Source organism: Pelophylax lessonae, assembly GCF_965119305.1.
Source record: "Pelophylax lessonae genome assembly, chromosome: 1".
In the NCBI taxonomy this organism is placed as follows: Eukaryota; Metazoa; Chordata; class Amphibia; order Anura; family Ranidae; genus Pelophylax; species Pelophylax lessonae.
Window position 1 is genome coordinate 695,321,874 of NC_138768.1, and position 17,413 is coordinate 695,339,286.

The window sequence follows — 17,413 nt, forward strand, 5'->3', positions numbered from 1 at the left end:
ACAGAGTCTTTTAGGAAAACGGACTCTCGTTTTGTCCTTCCGGACGGACCTCGAAAAGGTTTGGCTGCGTCTGCTGCTACCATATCAAGATGTATCGGGCAGATGGTTGTTCAGGCTTATTCACTTAAGAGTCAGGTTCCTCCTTTCCCTATGAAGGCACATTCTACTAGAGCGCTGAGTGCCTCTTGGGCTTTTCACCATCAGGCCTCTGTTGTACAAGTTTGTAAGGCAACGATTTGGTCGTTTGTGCACAATTCTACAAGGTGGATTTGTTATCTTCGGATGCCTCTTTTGGCCGCAATGTTTTGCAGGCTTCTGTTTCATAAGAGACTGTTTTGTTTATCTTAGGGGTTTTTTCGCCTGCATGAGCTCCTGTTGTTTTGGTTGAGCTCCATGCTACCCCGTTGGCTTAGTTTAGCCTTTGGCGTTTACGTTACTATCTGGTTGCATTCTTCCCACCCCTCATACCTACACTGCTTTGGGACATCCCAATGGCTAATGAAGATGGAGGCTACGTCTGTCAATGGAAGATAGAGAAAACAAGATTTTTGTAAGATCTTACCGTAAAATCGGTTTCTCTGAAGTCCAATGACAGACGCAGCACCCGCCCCTCTGATATGGGGATGTTTTTTTCTCTCTTCACTGCTTACAACTAAACTGGTTTGCTGGCGGAGAGGGTGTGTGGGTTATGCCTGTGGGGACAGCCCCGTGGGCGTGGAGATTTAAAATTTTTTTCTGCCTAGAACTACTCCTGCAGGGGACAGCATAACCCAATGGCTAATGAAGATGGAGGCTGCGTCTGTCAATGGACTTCAGAGAAACAGATTTTATGGTCAGATCTTACAAAAGTCTTGTTTTGTCTTACCGTAAAAACTTTTCTCTGAGGTTCACTGACAGACACAGCACCCTCCCCTCTGTTGGGGTTGAGTAATTTGTTCTTCTGACACTGCTAGTTAAAACTGGTGTCCTACGGCAGGAAGGGATAATATACCCTCTAGGACTGCACCAGGGGCGTAACCAAAAAAGGTTTCCGCCTAGTCCTACGCTTAGAGATGGAGAGCATAAGCCCAATGGTCTGAAGAATTGAAGCTGTGTCTGTCAGTGAACCTCAGAGAAAGGATTTTACGGTAAGACAAGAATCCAGTTTTCCTATGTTGCTGTTGAAAACTATGCAATAAATGTATCGCTGGTGAAAACCCAGGATGTGATATCTTCATTGCTGCATACAGAGTAGTATTGGCAGCTTTAGTTAAGCAAAAGGTTAAAGTAATGATTTGTTCGAAAAAATTGACAAGGCAATTCCAGCAGTGCGTTTGTACAGAAGTTTTAAGACATTAATGAAATAATTTCTGTTTCAATTTTGCAGATTAAAACAATTTTAAGTGGATTCATCATCAGAGGTTACCTGGGAAAGTGGACTTTAATGATAAAGACAGTAACACTGGTACTTGCTGTGGCTTCAGGCCTGAGCTTAGGGAAGGAGGGTCCCTTAGTACATGTTGCTTGCTGCTGTGGAAATATATTCTCCTACCTCTTTCCTAAGTATAGCACAAATGAGGCGAAGAAAAGGGAGGTAAGCCTGACCTACATATATAAGCTACGAAATTGCAAAATTGTTGCACATGCAGTGAGCACCTTTTTTTTAAAGGCTATGTAAAAAGATAGCCATCTCATCTCAAGCTAGGCTCAAATTCTGACTGTTGTATGTATTGCTGAATGTTCTCAATTTATTGATGGGTTATGGGTGGAACTGAGACTGAGTGGTCAAAATCAAGATTCATGAGAATATAGTTTGCTCTTGTCTAATAAAGTAGAGGTCCACCCACACTAAAATCTCTAAATCTACAGGCATCCATGATCTAAGACTAACCTATCTAGCCCTGCAAAGAAGAAATCTCTATACATACTTTTTCTTAAGCCGGTCCGGTTTTCAGTGGCGGTAGCTCTGTAGAGGAGACAGTCGACATTGGCTGAGAAATTAATGGTAAGCGACATCACCCATAGTTACTATGGGGCTTCTGTTGGCTATATCATCTTCACCTGCCTCCACAGTGAAGCCGCAGCTGACAGCTTAGCCTGGGACTGGACCGGAGAGGCTTCAAAACGGTATGTATAGCTTTTTCTTCTTTTACAGGATTAGTCTTTGATAATGGATGCCTGTAGATTTAAAGATTTTAGTGTTAGGGTGGACTTCTACTTTAAGGGACAAAGATATCCTAAACCTTTAAGTTACTTCTGCCCAAATGAGAATTGGACCACCCTGGCCAGCCCAGAGATAACCCTTCCTAGTACCAGCATGCCTCTTTTTTTTTTTTTTTTTTTTGCTAGTATCCTAGAAGGATGGATGTCTTTTCTTCGCTCCAATGATTCAAGCCGACCTTTTTTTTTTTTTTTTTTTTTTTGTTCTAGCAATCTACAGTGCCTTGCAACAGTATTCACACCCCTTGAAATTTTCCACATTTTGTCATGTTACAACCAAAAATGTAAATGTATTTTATTGGGATTTTATGTGATAGACCAACACAAAGTGGCACAAAATTGTGAAGAAGGAAAATGATAAATGGTTTTCAACATTTTTTACAAATATGTGAAAAGTGGGGCATGCATTGTATTCAGCCCCCTTTACTCTGATACCCATAACTAAAATCTAGTGGAACCACGGGCCTTCAGAAGTCGCCTAACTAGTAAATAGAATCCACCTGTGTGTAATTTTAAAACGGAGTTCCGGACACAAAATCTACATAATCGATTTTGGGCCATCCGCTTGCTCTTGGTCACCGGAAAAAGAAATGGATAGTTCCGTTTTTTTTTTTTTTTTGTTTACTTACCTTGTTATTGAAGAAAAATATACTCCCCTTTCTTCCACTTACTCCCTCTGCTGCCGCGGCCCGCGCCGCCACTTCCTCTTTGCATTGATTCCTGGGAGCTGAACGTCATCGCTCCCAGGAATCAATGCGCCTGCACAGGCCCCGCTCGTCCCTTCCGGTGCGGCGCCTCATTCCCTGCTAAACAGCTTCTGGGCATGCCCAGAAGCTGTGGAGGGATGACGCACCAGCACCGGAAGTGACGAGCGGGGCCGGTGCAGGCGCATTCTGGGAGAAGAGGACACGGAAGAGGACGCAGAAGAGGACGGGCGCTGGCTTCAGCTGCACACATCCGAAATGGCAGCGCTGGAGAAGAAATTTTCAAGGTAAGTATTTCTTCTAAAAGGTAAGTGCGACCCGGGACAGTACAGAGGCTATCCATTGTGGAATGTTCTAGCCCTGACTGTCCCGGGGGTATTTTTAGCTAAATTTCACCCCCGTGGCCGGAATTCCGCTTTAATCTCAGTATAAATACAGTTGTTCTGTGAAGCCCTCAGAGGTTTGTTGGAGAACCTTAGCGAACAAACAGCATCATGAAGGCTAAGGAACACACCAGGCAGGTCAGGGATAAAATTGTGGAGAAGTTTAAAGCAGGGTTAAGTTATAAAAATATCCTAAGCTTTAAACATCTCACAGAGCACTGTTCAATCCATCATCTGAAAATGGAAAGAGTTTGGCACAACTGCAAACCTACCAAGACATGGCCATCCACCTAATCTGACAGACCGGGCAAGGAGAGCATTCATCAGAGAAGCAGCCAAGCGGCCCATGGTAACTCTGGAGGAGGTGCAGAGATCCACAGCTCAGGTGGGAGAATCTGTCCACAGGACAACTATTAGTCATGCAATTCACAAATCTGCCCTTTATGGAAGAGCGGCAAGGAGAAAGCCATTGTTGAAAGAAAGCCATAAGAAGTCCCCTTTGCGGTTTGTGAGAAGCCATGTGGGGGGCACAGCAAACGTGGAAGAAGGTGCTCTGGTCAGGTGAGACAGAAATTTAAGTTTTTGGCCTAAAAGGAAAACGCTATGTGTGGCAGAAAACGAACACTACACATCACCCTGAACAAACCATCCCAACCCTGAAACATGGTGGTGGCAGCATCTTGTTGTGGGGATGCTTTTCTTCAGCAGGGACAGAGAAGCTGGTCAGAGTTGATGGGAAGATGGATGGAGCCAAATAAAGGGCAATCTTAGAAGATAATCTATTAGAGCAGGGGTCTCCAAACTTTTCAAACAATGGGCCAGTTTATTGTCCTTCACACTTTAGAAGGGCCGGATTGTGGCCAGTGGGGGCAGAAAAGTCCTGGGCCCAGCATCAGTGAGAATAAATATGGCCTCAGGATTGATGGTCAATAGGAGGAGGAATAGTATCCCAATATTGGTATCGGTGGAAGAAATAGTGCCCCCTGTGTTGGTGTCAGTGGGTGGAATAGTGCCCCAAGGGCCAGATAAAGGCTAGCAAAGGGCCACATCTAGCCCTCGGGCCGCAGTTTAGAGACCCCTGTGTTAGAATCTGCAAAAGACTTGAGACTGGGGAGGAGGTTCACCTACCAGCAGGACAACAACCCCAAACATACAGCCAGAGCGACAATGGAATGGTTTATAACAAAGCATATTCATGTGTTAGAATGGCCCAGTCAGAGTCCAGACCTAAATCCAATTGAGAATCTGTGGCAAGACCTGAAAATTGCTGTTCACAGATGCTCCATCCAATCTAACAGAGCTTGAGTTTTTTTTGCAAAGAAGAATGGGCAAAAAAGTCACTCTCTAGATGTGCAAATCTGGTAGTGACATCCCCAAAAAGACTTGCAGCTGTAATTGCAGAGAAAGGCGGTCCTACAAAGTATTGACTCGGGGGTGAATACAAATGCACGCCACACTTTTCACAGATTTATTTCTAAAAAAAAATTGAAAACCATTTATCATTTTCCCTTTCACTTAACAATTGTGTCACTTTGTGTCGGTCTATCACATAAAATCCCAATAAAATACATTTACTTTTTTGGTTCTAACATGACAAAATGTGGAAAATTGCAAGGGGTATGAATATTTTTTCAAGGCACTGTTTTATCTTGGTTGTACAGTACAGGACTTGTATTCATAGACTATTTGCAGCTACCTTCAGGTAATTGGACACTGGGCAAGAAAGCTTAATAGGGCCTCCCACAGAGCACACCATATAACCCCCCACCCACTACGTGAGACTCCAGTTTTTTGATTTTTTTTTTACGTATCTCTAGGTGATGTACCTGTTCTCCTCTGGAGAAGTATTATACCTTTTTAAAAACACTGTTTTTTTTTCCTGGAGCTTTTCTCAAGCTGACTCATTGCTGCTTTGGGCTATCTGGCAGATTAACCTTTTTCACTCCTAAGGGTAAAATAAATCTTAATGCCTAATCACTATTTTGCAACTTTGACATGTTAGTAAAACTACATATCACAACTACTACAGGTGGATTATACCTCGGTTTTTTTTTTTAGGACAGATTTGGCTTTGGTGGGCATTGGTGGTATATGGAAATGGAGATCTCCTGATTTATTTTTTTATTAATTTTTTTTGTTATCATAGCAAAACTGGCCCAAAGTAGTAAAACCTTTTTTTAACTACTTCCTGTCCGTGCTATAGCCGAAGTACGGCTACAGCGCGGACTCGAGTTTCCGGGAGGCAGTCTTTAAACGGCCTCCCAGAAACGGGCTTCCCGCGAGCGCGCATCGGGGAAAATCTGTGTTGGCCGTGTCCCTTGGACACAGCCAGTCACAGATCGTGGTAAATGGCCAATCACAGCGGCCATTTACCACGTGATCGGGCCATGCAATGAGAGATGATCTCATATGTAAACATATGAGATCATCTCTCATCGCCAGCTCTCTTCCTCACACGGAGACTGCAGTGTGAGGAAGAGGAGAGCCCGAACAGCGGTAAGGGAACACACAGGAATGTAATCAGGGCACTGATCACCAGTGCCCTGATTACAGAAGAGGGGAAAAAATGCCACAACTGCCCACAGTGCCCGCCATCAGTGCCCATAGTTTTGCCAGTCAGTGCCCATCAGTGCCTGCTCATCTAGGCACTGACTAGCAGCACTATGGGCACTGAGTGTGGGCACTGATGGTGCTGCCAATCAGTGCTGATCAGTGCCACCCCTCAGTGCCGCCTCTCAGTGCCCATCAGTGCCGCCTATCAGTGCTCATCAGTGCAGCATATTAGTACTTCCTCATCAGTGCCACCTCATCAGTGCCCATAAGTGCCACCTCATCAGTGCCCATCAGTGCAGCCTATCAGTGCCGCCTCATCAGCGCACATCAGTGAAGGAGAAAAATGTATTTATTTTCAAAATTTACTCACAGAAAACAAGAAAAGCTTTTTTTTTTTTCTCTTCAAAATTTTCTGTCTTTTTTTCTTTTTTTTTTTTTTGTAAGAAATAAAAATGCCAGAGGTGATTAAATACCACCAAAAGAAAGCTCTATTTGTGTGAAAAAAATGATACAAATTTCATATGGGTACAGTGTAGCATGACCGCGCAATTTTCATTCAAAACGTTAGAGCGCTGAAAGCTGAAAATTGGCCTGGATAGGAAGGGGGTATAAGTGCCCAGTAGGCAAGTGGTTAAAAAAATGTAGCTGTATATTCCTTGTTACCATAACCTACCACCAAAGAACAACCCAAAATAAATTCTCCTCCTCCGGACGTTCGTAGCGATACCACATATGTGTATGTTGTATGTACCCGTAGTACAGCCCAAAAACAATTGCAAAAAGTGAATTTTGTTTTTGTTTCTATCCTACCTAAAACTAATTTTAAAAAATTATTTTTTAAAAAGAGAAAAATGTCCTGCCTAAAATGTACTGAGCATAACTTTTGACGCTTACGTGACCCAAACACTAACTCTGCCACTGACCTAGATCAAACCTCAATCTAGCGTTTTTTTATTTAATTTTATTTACACACTTTTTTTTTTTTTTCTTCTCTCTGCTAGGAGAGAGATAAACTATTTCTCTCCCCTCCAGAGAGAGAAAAACACAGGGGTCGGTTGCACAGTGACTGATTACTGTGATAGCCAATCAGAGGCTATTGCAGCAATCGGGTGACCTGAAACTGTCCTGGGCACCAGTCGTTTGGTACGGGACCCGGGTCTCCCACTGAGACTCTGGTCTCTGTGCTGGGTGCACTCCCAGTACAAAGACATACGCAGATATGCGGCCCAATGGAAAAAAGCCCAGTTCAGTGAGGCTGCATACTGTCGGTGTGAAGGGGTTAAGTATCAGTTTGTTTTGGTGTGCTCCTTTAAGGACTGTACCCATTATTGTTTGCTTTGTGCACTGGAATCTGTGTTAGTCATTTTGCCTCCAAGGTTTCTCCTCGGATCCTTCTCTTCTCCCACCATTCATTGAGGGAGCCCTTTGTGTTTCTAGTCATGCTTTTTTAACTAAAGCATGCTGGTAGCGAGAGGGGTTATTCTTGCCCTTGCCTACAATTTTTTTTTTCTCTTACGTCCTTCGACAGTCGCCGCCTCCTCTAAGTCATCACTGTTGGGTATTGACTTCCGCTCCGCAGGAGTAGCTAGGCATATAGACTTAGTCAAAAGACAAAAGGCATTAGCATATACACACCCATGGGGGCTGTCCCATCTGGTCAATACCCCCCTGCATGACCACTCCCAACTCAGTTTTAATCTGCCTAGCATCAGGAGTAGTCAGGCTTCCCTGTGCTGAGGCTTCAGTCTCAGCCTTCCTAATCTTTTATTTGATTTTCTTTGAAAATGTCAGTTTTTTCTTACTTTACTAGCTGTTTATTTTGTCAGCTTTTAGTGTTAGTCGTTTCTATGGATGAAGACCGATCATGCGGTGCTGGGATTCGGACTGACTGCTCTGGTTCTCCAGGGCAGAAGGGTCAGATGGACCCCCAGCCCGCCATCAAGCGTTCAGCTATGGTTCGCCCTGGCATTACGAACGACCCATCCCTGCTCGCCGCAGGGATGCAGCCGTGAGGTGGCTACCTCACAGGACACATCTGCGATGCTGCAGTACTCCCTGTCAGATGAGGACAGCGGTTTTCCGTTCATAGAGGCATCCCACGCCATCTGGTACAGGTAAGTACTTCTGTGTGGGGCCTCTGTCTGGGGTGGCAGTCTGTGTTGCTGTGTGTTCCCCATGTCTGTGCCTGTGTGACTCCCTGATGCGGTCCCTGTGGGGATTGCTTGTGCAGATACTGTGTGTTTTTCTGGGGTTCTCCTTCCCTGTGTCACTTCGGTGCATTGTTGGGGGTGCAGACGTTTTTGTGTGGCGACCGCAGCGGCGTGAATTTGCGGGGTCCGCCATCTTTGATATGGGAAGGCTTGTATAGCTTCTCTGTGGGCGATACTGCATGCTATTTTGGCGCCATCCGCCGCCATTTTGTGGGAGGTGAACGATCGGTCCGACCGCATGTTCGGTGGCCATTTTGGCGTAGCCTCCAATGCATTCCTATGGGGCAGCCATTTTCCCTAGGTCTGGCAGTCTATAGTTCAGCCTACTTCGGCAGCACCTCCTTTTCCTCTGCAGCAGGACATCGGTGGCAACACTCTGCAGGTTATCACTCTCCATATTCCTCTGTATTATCGCTTCTGGCTCAGTTTTCTCTTCTCCTTTTGGGGGTCCTTGTCACTGTAGCTGTAGCGGTGGGCTGCGCATTCCGCAGCGATCTTAAAGGGGCAAATACACTTTTTATTGCACTGTTTTTTTCTGTAACCTTGAGCAATGGATTCTCAGGATAGCAAATTCCCCCCAGCTCTGGTGGGGGCTCCCAGTTCTCCTGTGGCCCCGCTGAGACCTGATTTGGCCGCTGTAGTGGCGACTTTGGTGTCTAATATGGAAATGCTGATGGCTGAACATGCTGCAAAAAAGAGGGCTAGATTGTCTCTCTCCACTGATTCAGATGGTGATATGGCTGCTGCTGCGAGCGTGCCCTTTTCAGGGTCCCGCTCATCCTAGGACCCCCCGGGGTCTGAGGGGGAGGCTGAGGTGGAGGGGGTTGATACCTCCTCCCGGGGTCGCCTGAAGAACGGGCGACCATGGATGAGTTAATTGTTTCTGTTAAGGAAACTTTACATTTGGAGGATGAGCCCAGTCCTCCGGCGTTGTGTCTTTGTTTGGGACCCACAGGACCCGCAAGTCGGCGCAGGTTTTTCCCTGCCCAGCTGAATTTCATTACACTGTTAATGAAATGTGGTGCACGTTAAAACGTCCATTCCTGGTACCTAGTCGGTTCAAATTGCTTTATCCTTTTGCGCCGGCTACGGAATCACGATGGTGTGTGCCTCCACAGGTGGATCACACTGTGGCCGTGTTAAACAAGGCTACCTTGGTTCCTTCCGAGGATACTCCGGTGTTCCGGGACCCTACGGACCGGCGGTTGGAGTCTCTAGCCCGCCATTCCTACACGGTGGGGGGTTCGTTGCTTAAACCCGTTTTCGTGTCCGTTTTGGTTGCTCAGGCGGTGGCTGATTGGACTAAGATGCTTAGGAGCAATCTCGTGTCTGATGGTGTTCCGCCTGCCCGGCTGGAAATGGTGGATCAGATCCACCAAGGAGTCATGTATTTGTGTGATGCGGCCTTGAATGAGGCCCCTTTAGTGGCTCGCCTCTCTAGTGTCGCGGTGCTTAACCGGCGACTGATATGGCTGAAGAGCTGGTCGGCCGACCAGTCCTCACGGAAAACTGTTGCTGATTTTCCCTATGCTGGCTCTCGCCTTTTTGGCGAGGTGTTGGATACCCTGGTGAAAGGCGTCACGGGGGGCAAGAGCACTATGCAGCCCCAGAACCCGAAGAACAAGTCCTTTCGAGGCAAGCGGGGTTCTGCGCCTAGATCCAATCAGGGGTCCTTTCGTGCCTTTCGGAACCAATCCAAGGGCAAGCCCTTCAAGGCCCAGGGCAACCAGAAGAAGCCCTGGGCGGGTAAGCAGAAGTCGGGTAATGCCAGCTCGGCGGGTCAGTCCGCCTCTGCCTGAAGGGGCACGCTCACCCATTTCAGGGGTGGGGGGATGTTTGCGCGGTTTCCTCCAACCTTGGCTGCTCCGAATATCGGACAGGTGGGTTCAGGAAATCATTTGATCGGGGTACAAGATCGAATTCCTTTCCAGGCCGGCGGACAGATTTTTTCCCTCAAATCTTCACTTGCCTCCGGGGCGTCTGCAGGACCTGCACCAGGTGGTACAGGACCTCCTTGCTCAGGGGGTGATTGTCCCGGTGCCTCATCGGGACAGGTTTCGGGGGGTTTTATTCAAATCTGTTCACTGTGCCCAGAAAGGAGGGCAAAGTGCGTCCTATTCTGGACCTAAAATCGCTGAACCGCTTCGTGCGTGTTCGGATGTTCAGTATGGAGTCTCTCTGTTCGGTGGTGGCCTCCCTGAGTCCAGGGGAATTTCTGGCCTTGATAGATCTGAAGAATGCGTATCTGCACATCCCCATTTTCGAAGGTCATCAGCGGTACCTTCGGTTTTGCTATCGCAGAGGACAACTACCAGTTTGTGGCGTTACCTTTCGGTCTTGCTTCGGCACCCAGGGTTTTTACTAAAGTGCTGGCGCCGGTTCTGGGCCTACTGAGGGCACAGGGCATTGCGGTCTTGGGCTAGCTGGACGATCTCCTTCTGAGGGCACGTGCCAGCCAGGACCTAGTGCTGTCCACCACGGTACAGATGCTCCAGGAGTTCGGATGGACCATCAACGTTCAAAAATCGGCGTTGTCTCCATCGGTTCGTCTTCCCTATCTGGGAATGATTCTGGACTCAGCTCAGGCAAAGGTGTTCTTGCCGGAGGACAAGCTCCGGACCTTGCAGGACGAGATGAGGTCCCTCAGGGACAACCCGTCCTTGTCACTCAGAACCTGTATGAGGTCTCTGGGGTTGATGGTGTCAGCCTTCGAGGCGATACCCTTTGCTCAGTTTCACACGCGGGCTCTCCAGACGGAGATCCTGGCCAGGTGGGACAGACTGCCTCGGTCCCTGGATCTGTGTGTCTCCTTGAGTCGTCAGACCAGATTGGCTCTTCTGTGGTGGCTCCAGTCCCCGTCGGTGGCGGAAGGCAAGTCCTTCCGTCCGTTGGTGTGGACGGTGATTACCACGGATGCCAGCCTGTCGGGCTGGGGGGGAGTCTTGGGCAACCTTTCTGCCCAGGGCACTTGGTCGGAGGAGGAATCCTACCTCCCGATAAATGTGCTGGAATTGCGAGCAATAAAACTCTTCCAGTGGTCGGACAGTCTTCAGGGCCTACCTGTCTGAGTACAGACGGACAATGCTACCGCGGTGGCTTACATCAACCACCAAGGGGGCACCAGGAGTGCTCGTGCGGCCCGGGAGGTGACCGACATTCTGTCGTGGGCTGTGACTCGTGTCCCGGCGATCTCAGCAGTTCACATTCCGGGTGTGGAGAGTTGGCAGGCCGACTATCTGAGCCGCCAGACCCTGGACCAGGGGGAGTGGTCCCTGCACCCGGAGGTCTTCCAAATGCTGTGTGCGAGGTGGGGATCCCCGGTCCTGGTAAGCAGACGTTGTTCATCTGGCAGTGGTGCCTCCGTGGCGGCTGCCCATGGGGGAAGATCTCCTGACTCAGGGTCCGATCTTCCATCCTGCTTTACAGTCGCTGGCTTTAACGGCCTGGCTGTTGAGACCCAAGTCCTGAGGGACAGGGGTCTCTCCTCTGAGGTCATCCCTACCCTTGTCAAGGCTAGAAAGACATCCTCTGGAAAGATCTATTACCGTACCTGGAAGGCTTACTTCGCCTGGTGCGAGTCCAGGGGGTTCTCCCCTCGCTCGTACTTGGTGTCGAGAGTGTTGGCTTTTCTCCAGGCGGGAGTGGACCAGCGCCTGGCGCTGGCCACGATCAAGGGCCAGGTGTCCGCACTGGCTATTCTTTTCCAACGCCCTGTGGCGTCTCATTCTCTGGTTCGCACCTTCATTCAAGGTGTGCGACATTTGGCTCCTCCCAGGAAGGAGCCCTTACCTCCGTGGGACTTGAACTTGGTTCTGTCTGTGTTACAACGTGCTCCCTTTGAAAACATTCTAGATATCTCGTTGCCTCTACTGTCTAAGAAGGTTGCCTTTTTGGTGGCGATAACTTCGGCTCGCAGAGTGTCGGAACTGGCAGCGTTATCTTGCCGTTCTCCATACTTGGTGATTCACCGGGAAAAGGTGGTTTTGCGTCTGCAGCCCTCCTTTCTTCCTAAGGTGGTCTCTGAGTTCCACATTATTGAGGACGTTGTCCTGCCTTCGCTTTGTACAAAGCCTAAGCATCCTAAGGAGGTTGCTCTGCACTCCTTGGATGTGGTCAGGGCGATCAGGGTTTACCTGTCGTCCACTGAATCTTTTCGTAAAACGGATTCCCTCTTTGTCCTTCCTGAGCGACCTCGGAAGGGCATGGCTGCATCCGCAGCGACTATTGCCAAATGGATCAGACAGACCATTGAACAGGCTTACGCCTTGAAGGAACGGGTTCCACCCTTCCCTGTTAAGGCGCACTCTACCAGATCTGTGAGTGCGTCCTGGGCCTATTGGCATAGGGCCTCGGTGGCTCAGGCGTGCAAGGCTGCGACTTGGTCGTCGATACACACTTTTTCCAGATTCTACAAAGTAGACGTTCTGGCATCAGCTGATGCCTCCTTTGGCCGCAAGGTTCTCAGTGCAGCAGTGCCATGATGGACCCTTGTGTTTTTTTCTGGGTCCCTGGCTGTTGGTATTTGCTTTCCTGGGCTGTTGCTCCTGTTGAGCATTGTTTTTTTCTGTTGCCCAGTTGGTTCTCTTACAGTGCATGTAAGATTCCTTTCTCTGATGTGGGTACTGCGTTGCCTTTTCTACGGTTGTGTCTCCCACCCCCTCATGTCTATACTGCTTTGGGACATCCCAACAGTGATGACTCAGAGGAGGCGGCGACTGTCGGAGGACGTAAGAGAAAACAGAATTTTTGTAAAATCTTACCTGTAAAATTCCTTTCTCTGAGTCCTGCGACAGTCGCCACCCCCGCCCCTCTTTTGGGGTTCTTATTACCTACTGCTATGCTACCAAACTTGAGTTGGGAGTGGTCATGCAGGGGGGTATTGACCAGATGGGACAGCCCCCATGGGTGTGTATATGCTAATGCCTTTTGTCTTTTGACTAAGTCTATATGCCTAGCTACTCCTACGGAGCGGAAGTCAATACCCAACAGTGATGACTTAGAGGAGGCGACGACTGTCGGAGGACTCAGAGAAAGGAATTTTACAGGTAAGATTTTACAAAAATTCAGGTTTTTTTTTGCCAGTGTCCAATACATTTTCCACTGGACACTGTGGTGTTATGGCACACTGCAGCTTGTTGTTTATAAAAGGCTGCAGTGTTGATCCTGCATTGTGTCACTGTTTCTATGATTAGGGAAAGGTTGGTCACATGACTTCGACAAAACACACGCCTAGACTCTTTTCCTAGGTAAGCAGAGTGCAAGTCACAGATGTAAGGCCTCTTTCACACGGAGCGGACCGTATTTCGATCCGCTCCGGCACTTTTTTTTTTTTTTTTTTTACGGTCACGGATGACACTTGTGTCATCCAGTCTGTATGTCCGCATATCATCCCATCCGTTTGCAGATGATATACGGACATAATGTATGTCTATGGGATTGCAGATGTCAGCGGATGACACCGCTGACATCCAATTTTGCGTTCTTTCCATTTTTTAAATGGAAGAAAAATAGGGTTCTGTTCCGTTCCAAAAAACGGAACTGAACTGAAAGGACGCAAATCGGATGTCAGCGGATGGTCATCCCCTGACATCCGCAATCCCATTGACATGCAATATGTCCGTATATTATTCGCAAACGGACATACGTGGACCGCCCGTGTGAAAGAGACCTGGCTGTCGTTTATAAATGTGCAGTGAGATTTTACATGTGCCTTGAATGATTTGCAGTTTAGTAGTCTGACCAGATTTTCACAAGACCATTTTTTTGTTTTTGAGAATGGAAAGATCAGGAGAAAGGGTCAAATTCTCATTTCACCTTGGAACATTTTATCTGATTTCTATCATGTACAGTATATCTCTTCCGAGAGTGCTCAGTAGTTTTTAATAGAAGACGTAATGACATTTGCCTTTTCTGTTTTGTAGGTTCTTTCGGCAGCTTCAGCAGCAGGGGTATCTGTAGCATTTGGCGCACCTATTGGTGGTGTCCTGTTTAGCTTGGAAGAGGTAAGGAAGTTTTTTTTTTCTCAGGGTTTGGTAAGAATTGCTAGATCAGTGTAACCAAAGTAGAATGTGTATGGGCTAATTTCCCTTAGGGTTCAGGACCATGTTTGGTAGGCTCCTTAGGTTCCAAGGTGGAGAATAGAAGTCCTCACAAATGGTTAAATTACAGGTGCATCTCATATAATTAGAATATCATCAAAGTTATTTTTATCTCAGTAATTCAATTAAAAAAATGTTGGCTTACTGAAAAGTATGTACAGTATCTCTCAAAAATAAGTACATCCCTCACATTTTTATAAATATTTTATTCTTTTCATGTGACAACACTGAAGAAATGACACTTTGCTACAATGTAAAGTATTGGGTGTACAGCTTGTATAACAGTATAAATTTGCTGTCCCCTCAAAATAACTCAACACGCAGCCATTATTGTCTAAACCACTGTCAACAAAAGTGAGCACACCCTTAAGTGGCTGATTGGCCCAATTTGGACATTTTCATTTTTCTCCCTCCAATGTCATGTGACTCGTTAGTGCTACAAGGTCTCTGGTTTGAATGGGGAGAAGGTGTGTTAAAATTGGTGTTATCGCTCTCACTACTCTCATACTGGTCACTGGAAGTTCAACATGGCACCTCTTGGCAAAGAACTCCCTGAGGATCTGAAAAAAAAAAATTGTTGCTCTACATAAAGATTGCCTAGGCTATAAGAAGACCATTAAACTGAGCTGCAGCATGGTGGTCAAGACCATACAGCGGTTTACCAGGACAGGTTCCACTCAGAACAGGCCTCGCCATGGTCGACCAAAGAAGTTGAATCCGCGTCCTATCCAGAGGTTGTCTTTGGGAAATAGACGTATGATTGCTGCAGAGGTAGAAGGGGAGGGGGGCTAACCTGTCAGTGCTCAGACCATACGCCGCATACTGCATCAAATTGCTCTTAATGGCTGTCATCCCAGAAGGAAGCCTCTTCTAAAGATGGTGCATAAGAAAGCCAGCAAACCGTTTGCTGAAGACAAGCAGACTAAGGACATGAATTACTGGAACCGTGTCCTGTGGTCTGTTGAGACCAAGATTAACTTATTTGGTTCAGATGGTGTCAAGCATGTGGCGGCAACCAGGTGAGGAGTACAAAGACAAGTATGTTTTGCCTACAGTCAAGCATGGTGATGGGAGTGTCATGGTATGGGGCTGCATGAGTGCTTCCGGCACTGAAGAGCTAAAGTTCATTGAGGGAACCATGAATGCCAACATATACTGAGACATACTGAAACAGAGCATGATCCCCCTCCCTTCGGAGACTGGGCCGCAGGGCAGTATTCCAACATAACGACCCCAAACACCTCCAAGACAACCACTGCCTTGCTAAAGAAGCGGAGGGTGAAGGTGATGGATTGGCCAAACATGTCTACAGACCTAAACCCTATTGAGCATCTGTGGGGCATCCTCAAACGGAAGGTGGAGGAGCGCAAGGTCTCTAACATCCACCAGCTCCGTGATGTCATCATGGAGGAGTGGAAGAGGACTCCAGTGGCAACCTGTAAAGCTCTGGTAAACTCCATGCCCAAGAGGGTTAAGGCAGTGCTGGAAAATAATGGTGGCCACACAAAATATTGACACTTTGGGCCCTGTTTGGACGTTTTCACTTAGGGGTGTACTCAATTTTTTGTTTCCAGCGGTTTAGACATTAATGGTTGTGTGTTGAGTTCTTTTGAGGGGACAGCAGATTTACACTGTTATACAAGCTGTACACTCTCACTACTTTACATTGTAGCAAAGTGTCATTTCTTCAGTGTTGTCACATGAAAAGATATAATAAAAATATTTACAAAAATGTGAGGGGTGTACTCACTTTTGTGAGATACTGTATATGTACAGTGTAGTATGCACTCAAGGCTTTTTTGGGGCGCCTTTTTTACGTATCAATTATAGCATCAATGCGATGTCACATGGAGGCGATCAGCCTATGGCACTGCTGAGGTGTTATGGAAGCACAGGTTTCTTTGATGGCGGCTTTCAGCTCATCTGCATTGTTGGATCTGGTGTCTCTCATCTTCCTCTTGACAATACCCCACAGATTCTCTATGGGGTTTAGGTCAGGCAAGTTTGCTGGCCAATCAAGCACAGTGATACCATGATCATTAAACTAGATCATTTTGGCAGTGTGGGCAGGTGCCAAGTCCTGCTGGAAAATGAAATCTGCATCTCCATAAAGCTGGTCAGCAGAGGGAAGCATGAAGTGCTCTAAAACTTCCTGGTAGAGGGTGGCTCTGACTTTGGACTTGATAAAAACAGTGAACCAACACCAGCAGATGACATGGCCTGAAGAAGGAATGCATGCTCCGCAGCGCGTCACCGTTCATGTCTGCCGGAGCTCAAGCCATGTGCGTTCCACGGACCTGGGAAACTGCCTCTACCACAGGGGAATCCCCACACCGTGAGAGCCAGCGGGGATACCGCCACCAAAACCCCCAGGATTGCGATGTCAGACGACCCTATTAAACTAAATGCTTTTAACAAGCTTACCCTTGTGAGCAAGTTTTTTTTTTTTTTTTTATACCTCCATTAAATAATCTTTATGCTGCACTTTGAAGGTGCTGTGTTACTTTTCAGTAAGCCAACATTTCTGTATTAAAAATCCTTTTTCTCTATCGTCCATTGACAGACGCAGCAGCAATGCTTCTTTACCCTTGGGGTTATGCACCATCTACAGGAGTACACTAGGCAGTGAAAAAATTCACTGACCCACCTATAGGGACTTTCCTTCTCGGCATAACCCCCCACACACTGCTCTCAAATCAGTTTCTTGCTGCCTTGTGAAGGAGTAGGACCTAGGTTTCCTGCTGGGACTTTGGTCTCAGTTTTTTATTCTTTTAAGAATGTTTATATTTATCTTTACTCACTATCGCTAGCTAGTGTCAGAGGGATCCTCCTGGTGAACTACAAGCAACAGCCGGCTGCGGTTTTGCACTGGATAATCTAGATCCTTACGGTCTCTCAGCCTGTCCAACGAGCATTAGCAGGTTATGGTCCGACTAGGCCTCGATAACAGGACTCTGTTTTTTCCTGAAAGATCTCCCAGGCCTATCAGGACCAGGCCCTAACCTCCCCGCTCCCGCATGGGGGCGCTGTTTTCGGCGTCTTGTGCCCGGGGGGGGGGATGTACACTGTTACCTTGTCCTGTGGGGTCTTTTTAGGTAGATCCCTGTGGTGGCCTCATGTCTGAGTCCTGATCGCATGGCAGCTTTTTTCAGCCGCCATCTTGAGTGTTGGTTCTCTGTGTGTAAGGTACAGCGCCCATTTTCCCTGAGCTTCCTATACTTTTGCAATGGCACCATTTTCTTTTAGCCTGGAGCTACATAGGCAGT

At 47.4% G+C, this 17,413-nt stretch overlaps 1 protein-coding gene across 4 annotated transcripts in view; it reads left to right on the forward strand.

Moving 5' to 3' along the window:
* The window catches only part of CLCN3 (chloride voltage-gated channel 3), a 198,086-nt gene that overhangs the window by 126,008 nt on the left and 54,665 nt on the right, over positions 1-17,413 (forward strand). For all 4 annotated transcript variants that reach the window (XM_082243985.1, XM_082243987.1, XM_082243986.1 and 1 more), the window contains 2 exons: positions 1,367-1,573; positions 13,971-14,051. In XM_082243985.1, coding sequence (XP_082100111.1) covers positions 1,367-1,573; positions 13,971-14,051 — 288 coding nt within the window. The remainder of the gene's footprint in view (positions 1-1,366; positions 1,574-13,970; positions 14,052-17,413) is intronic.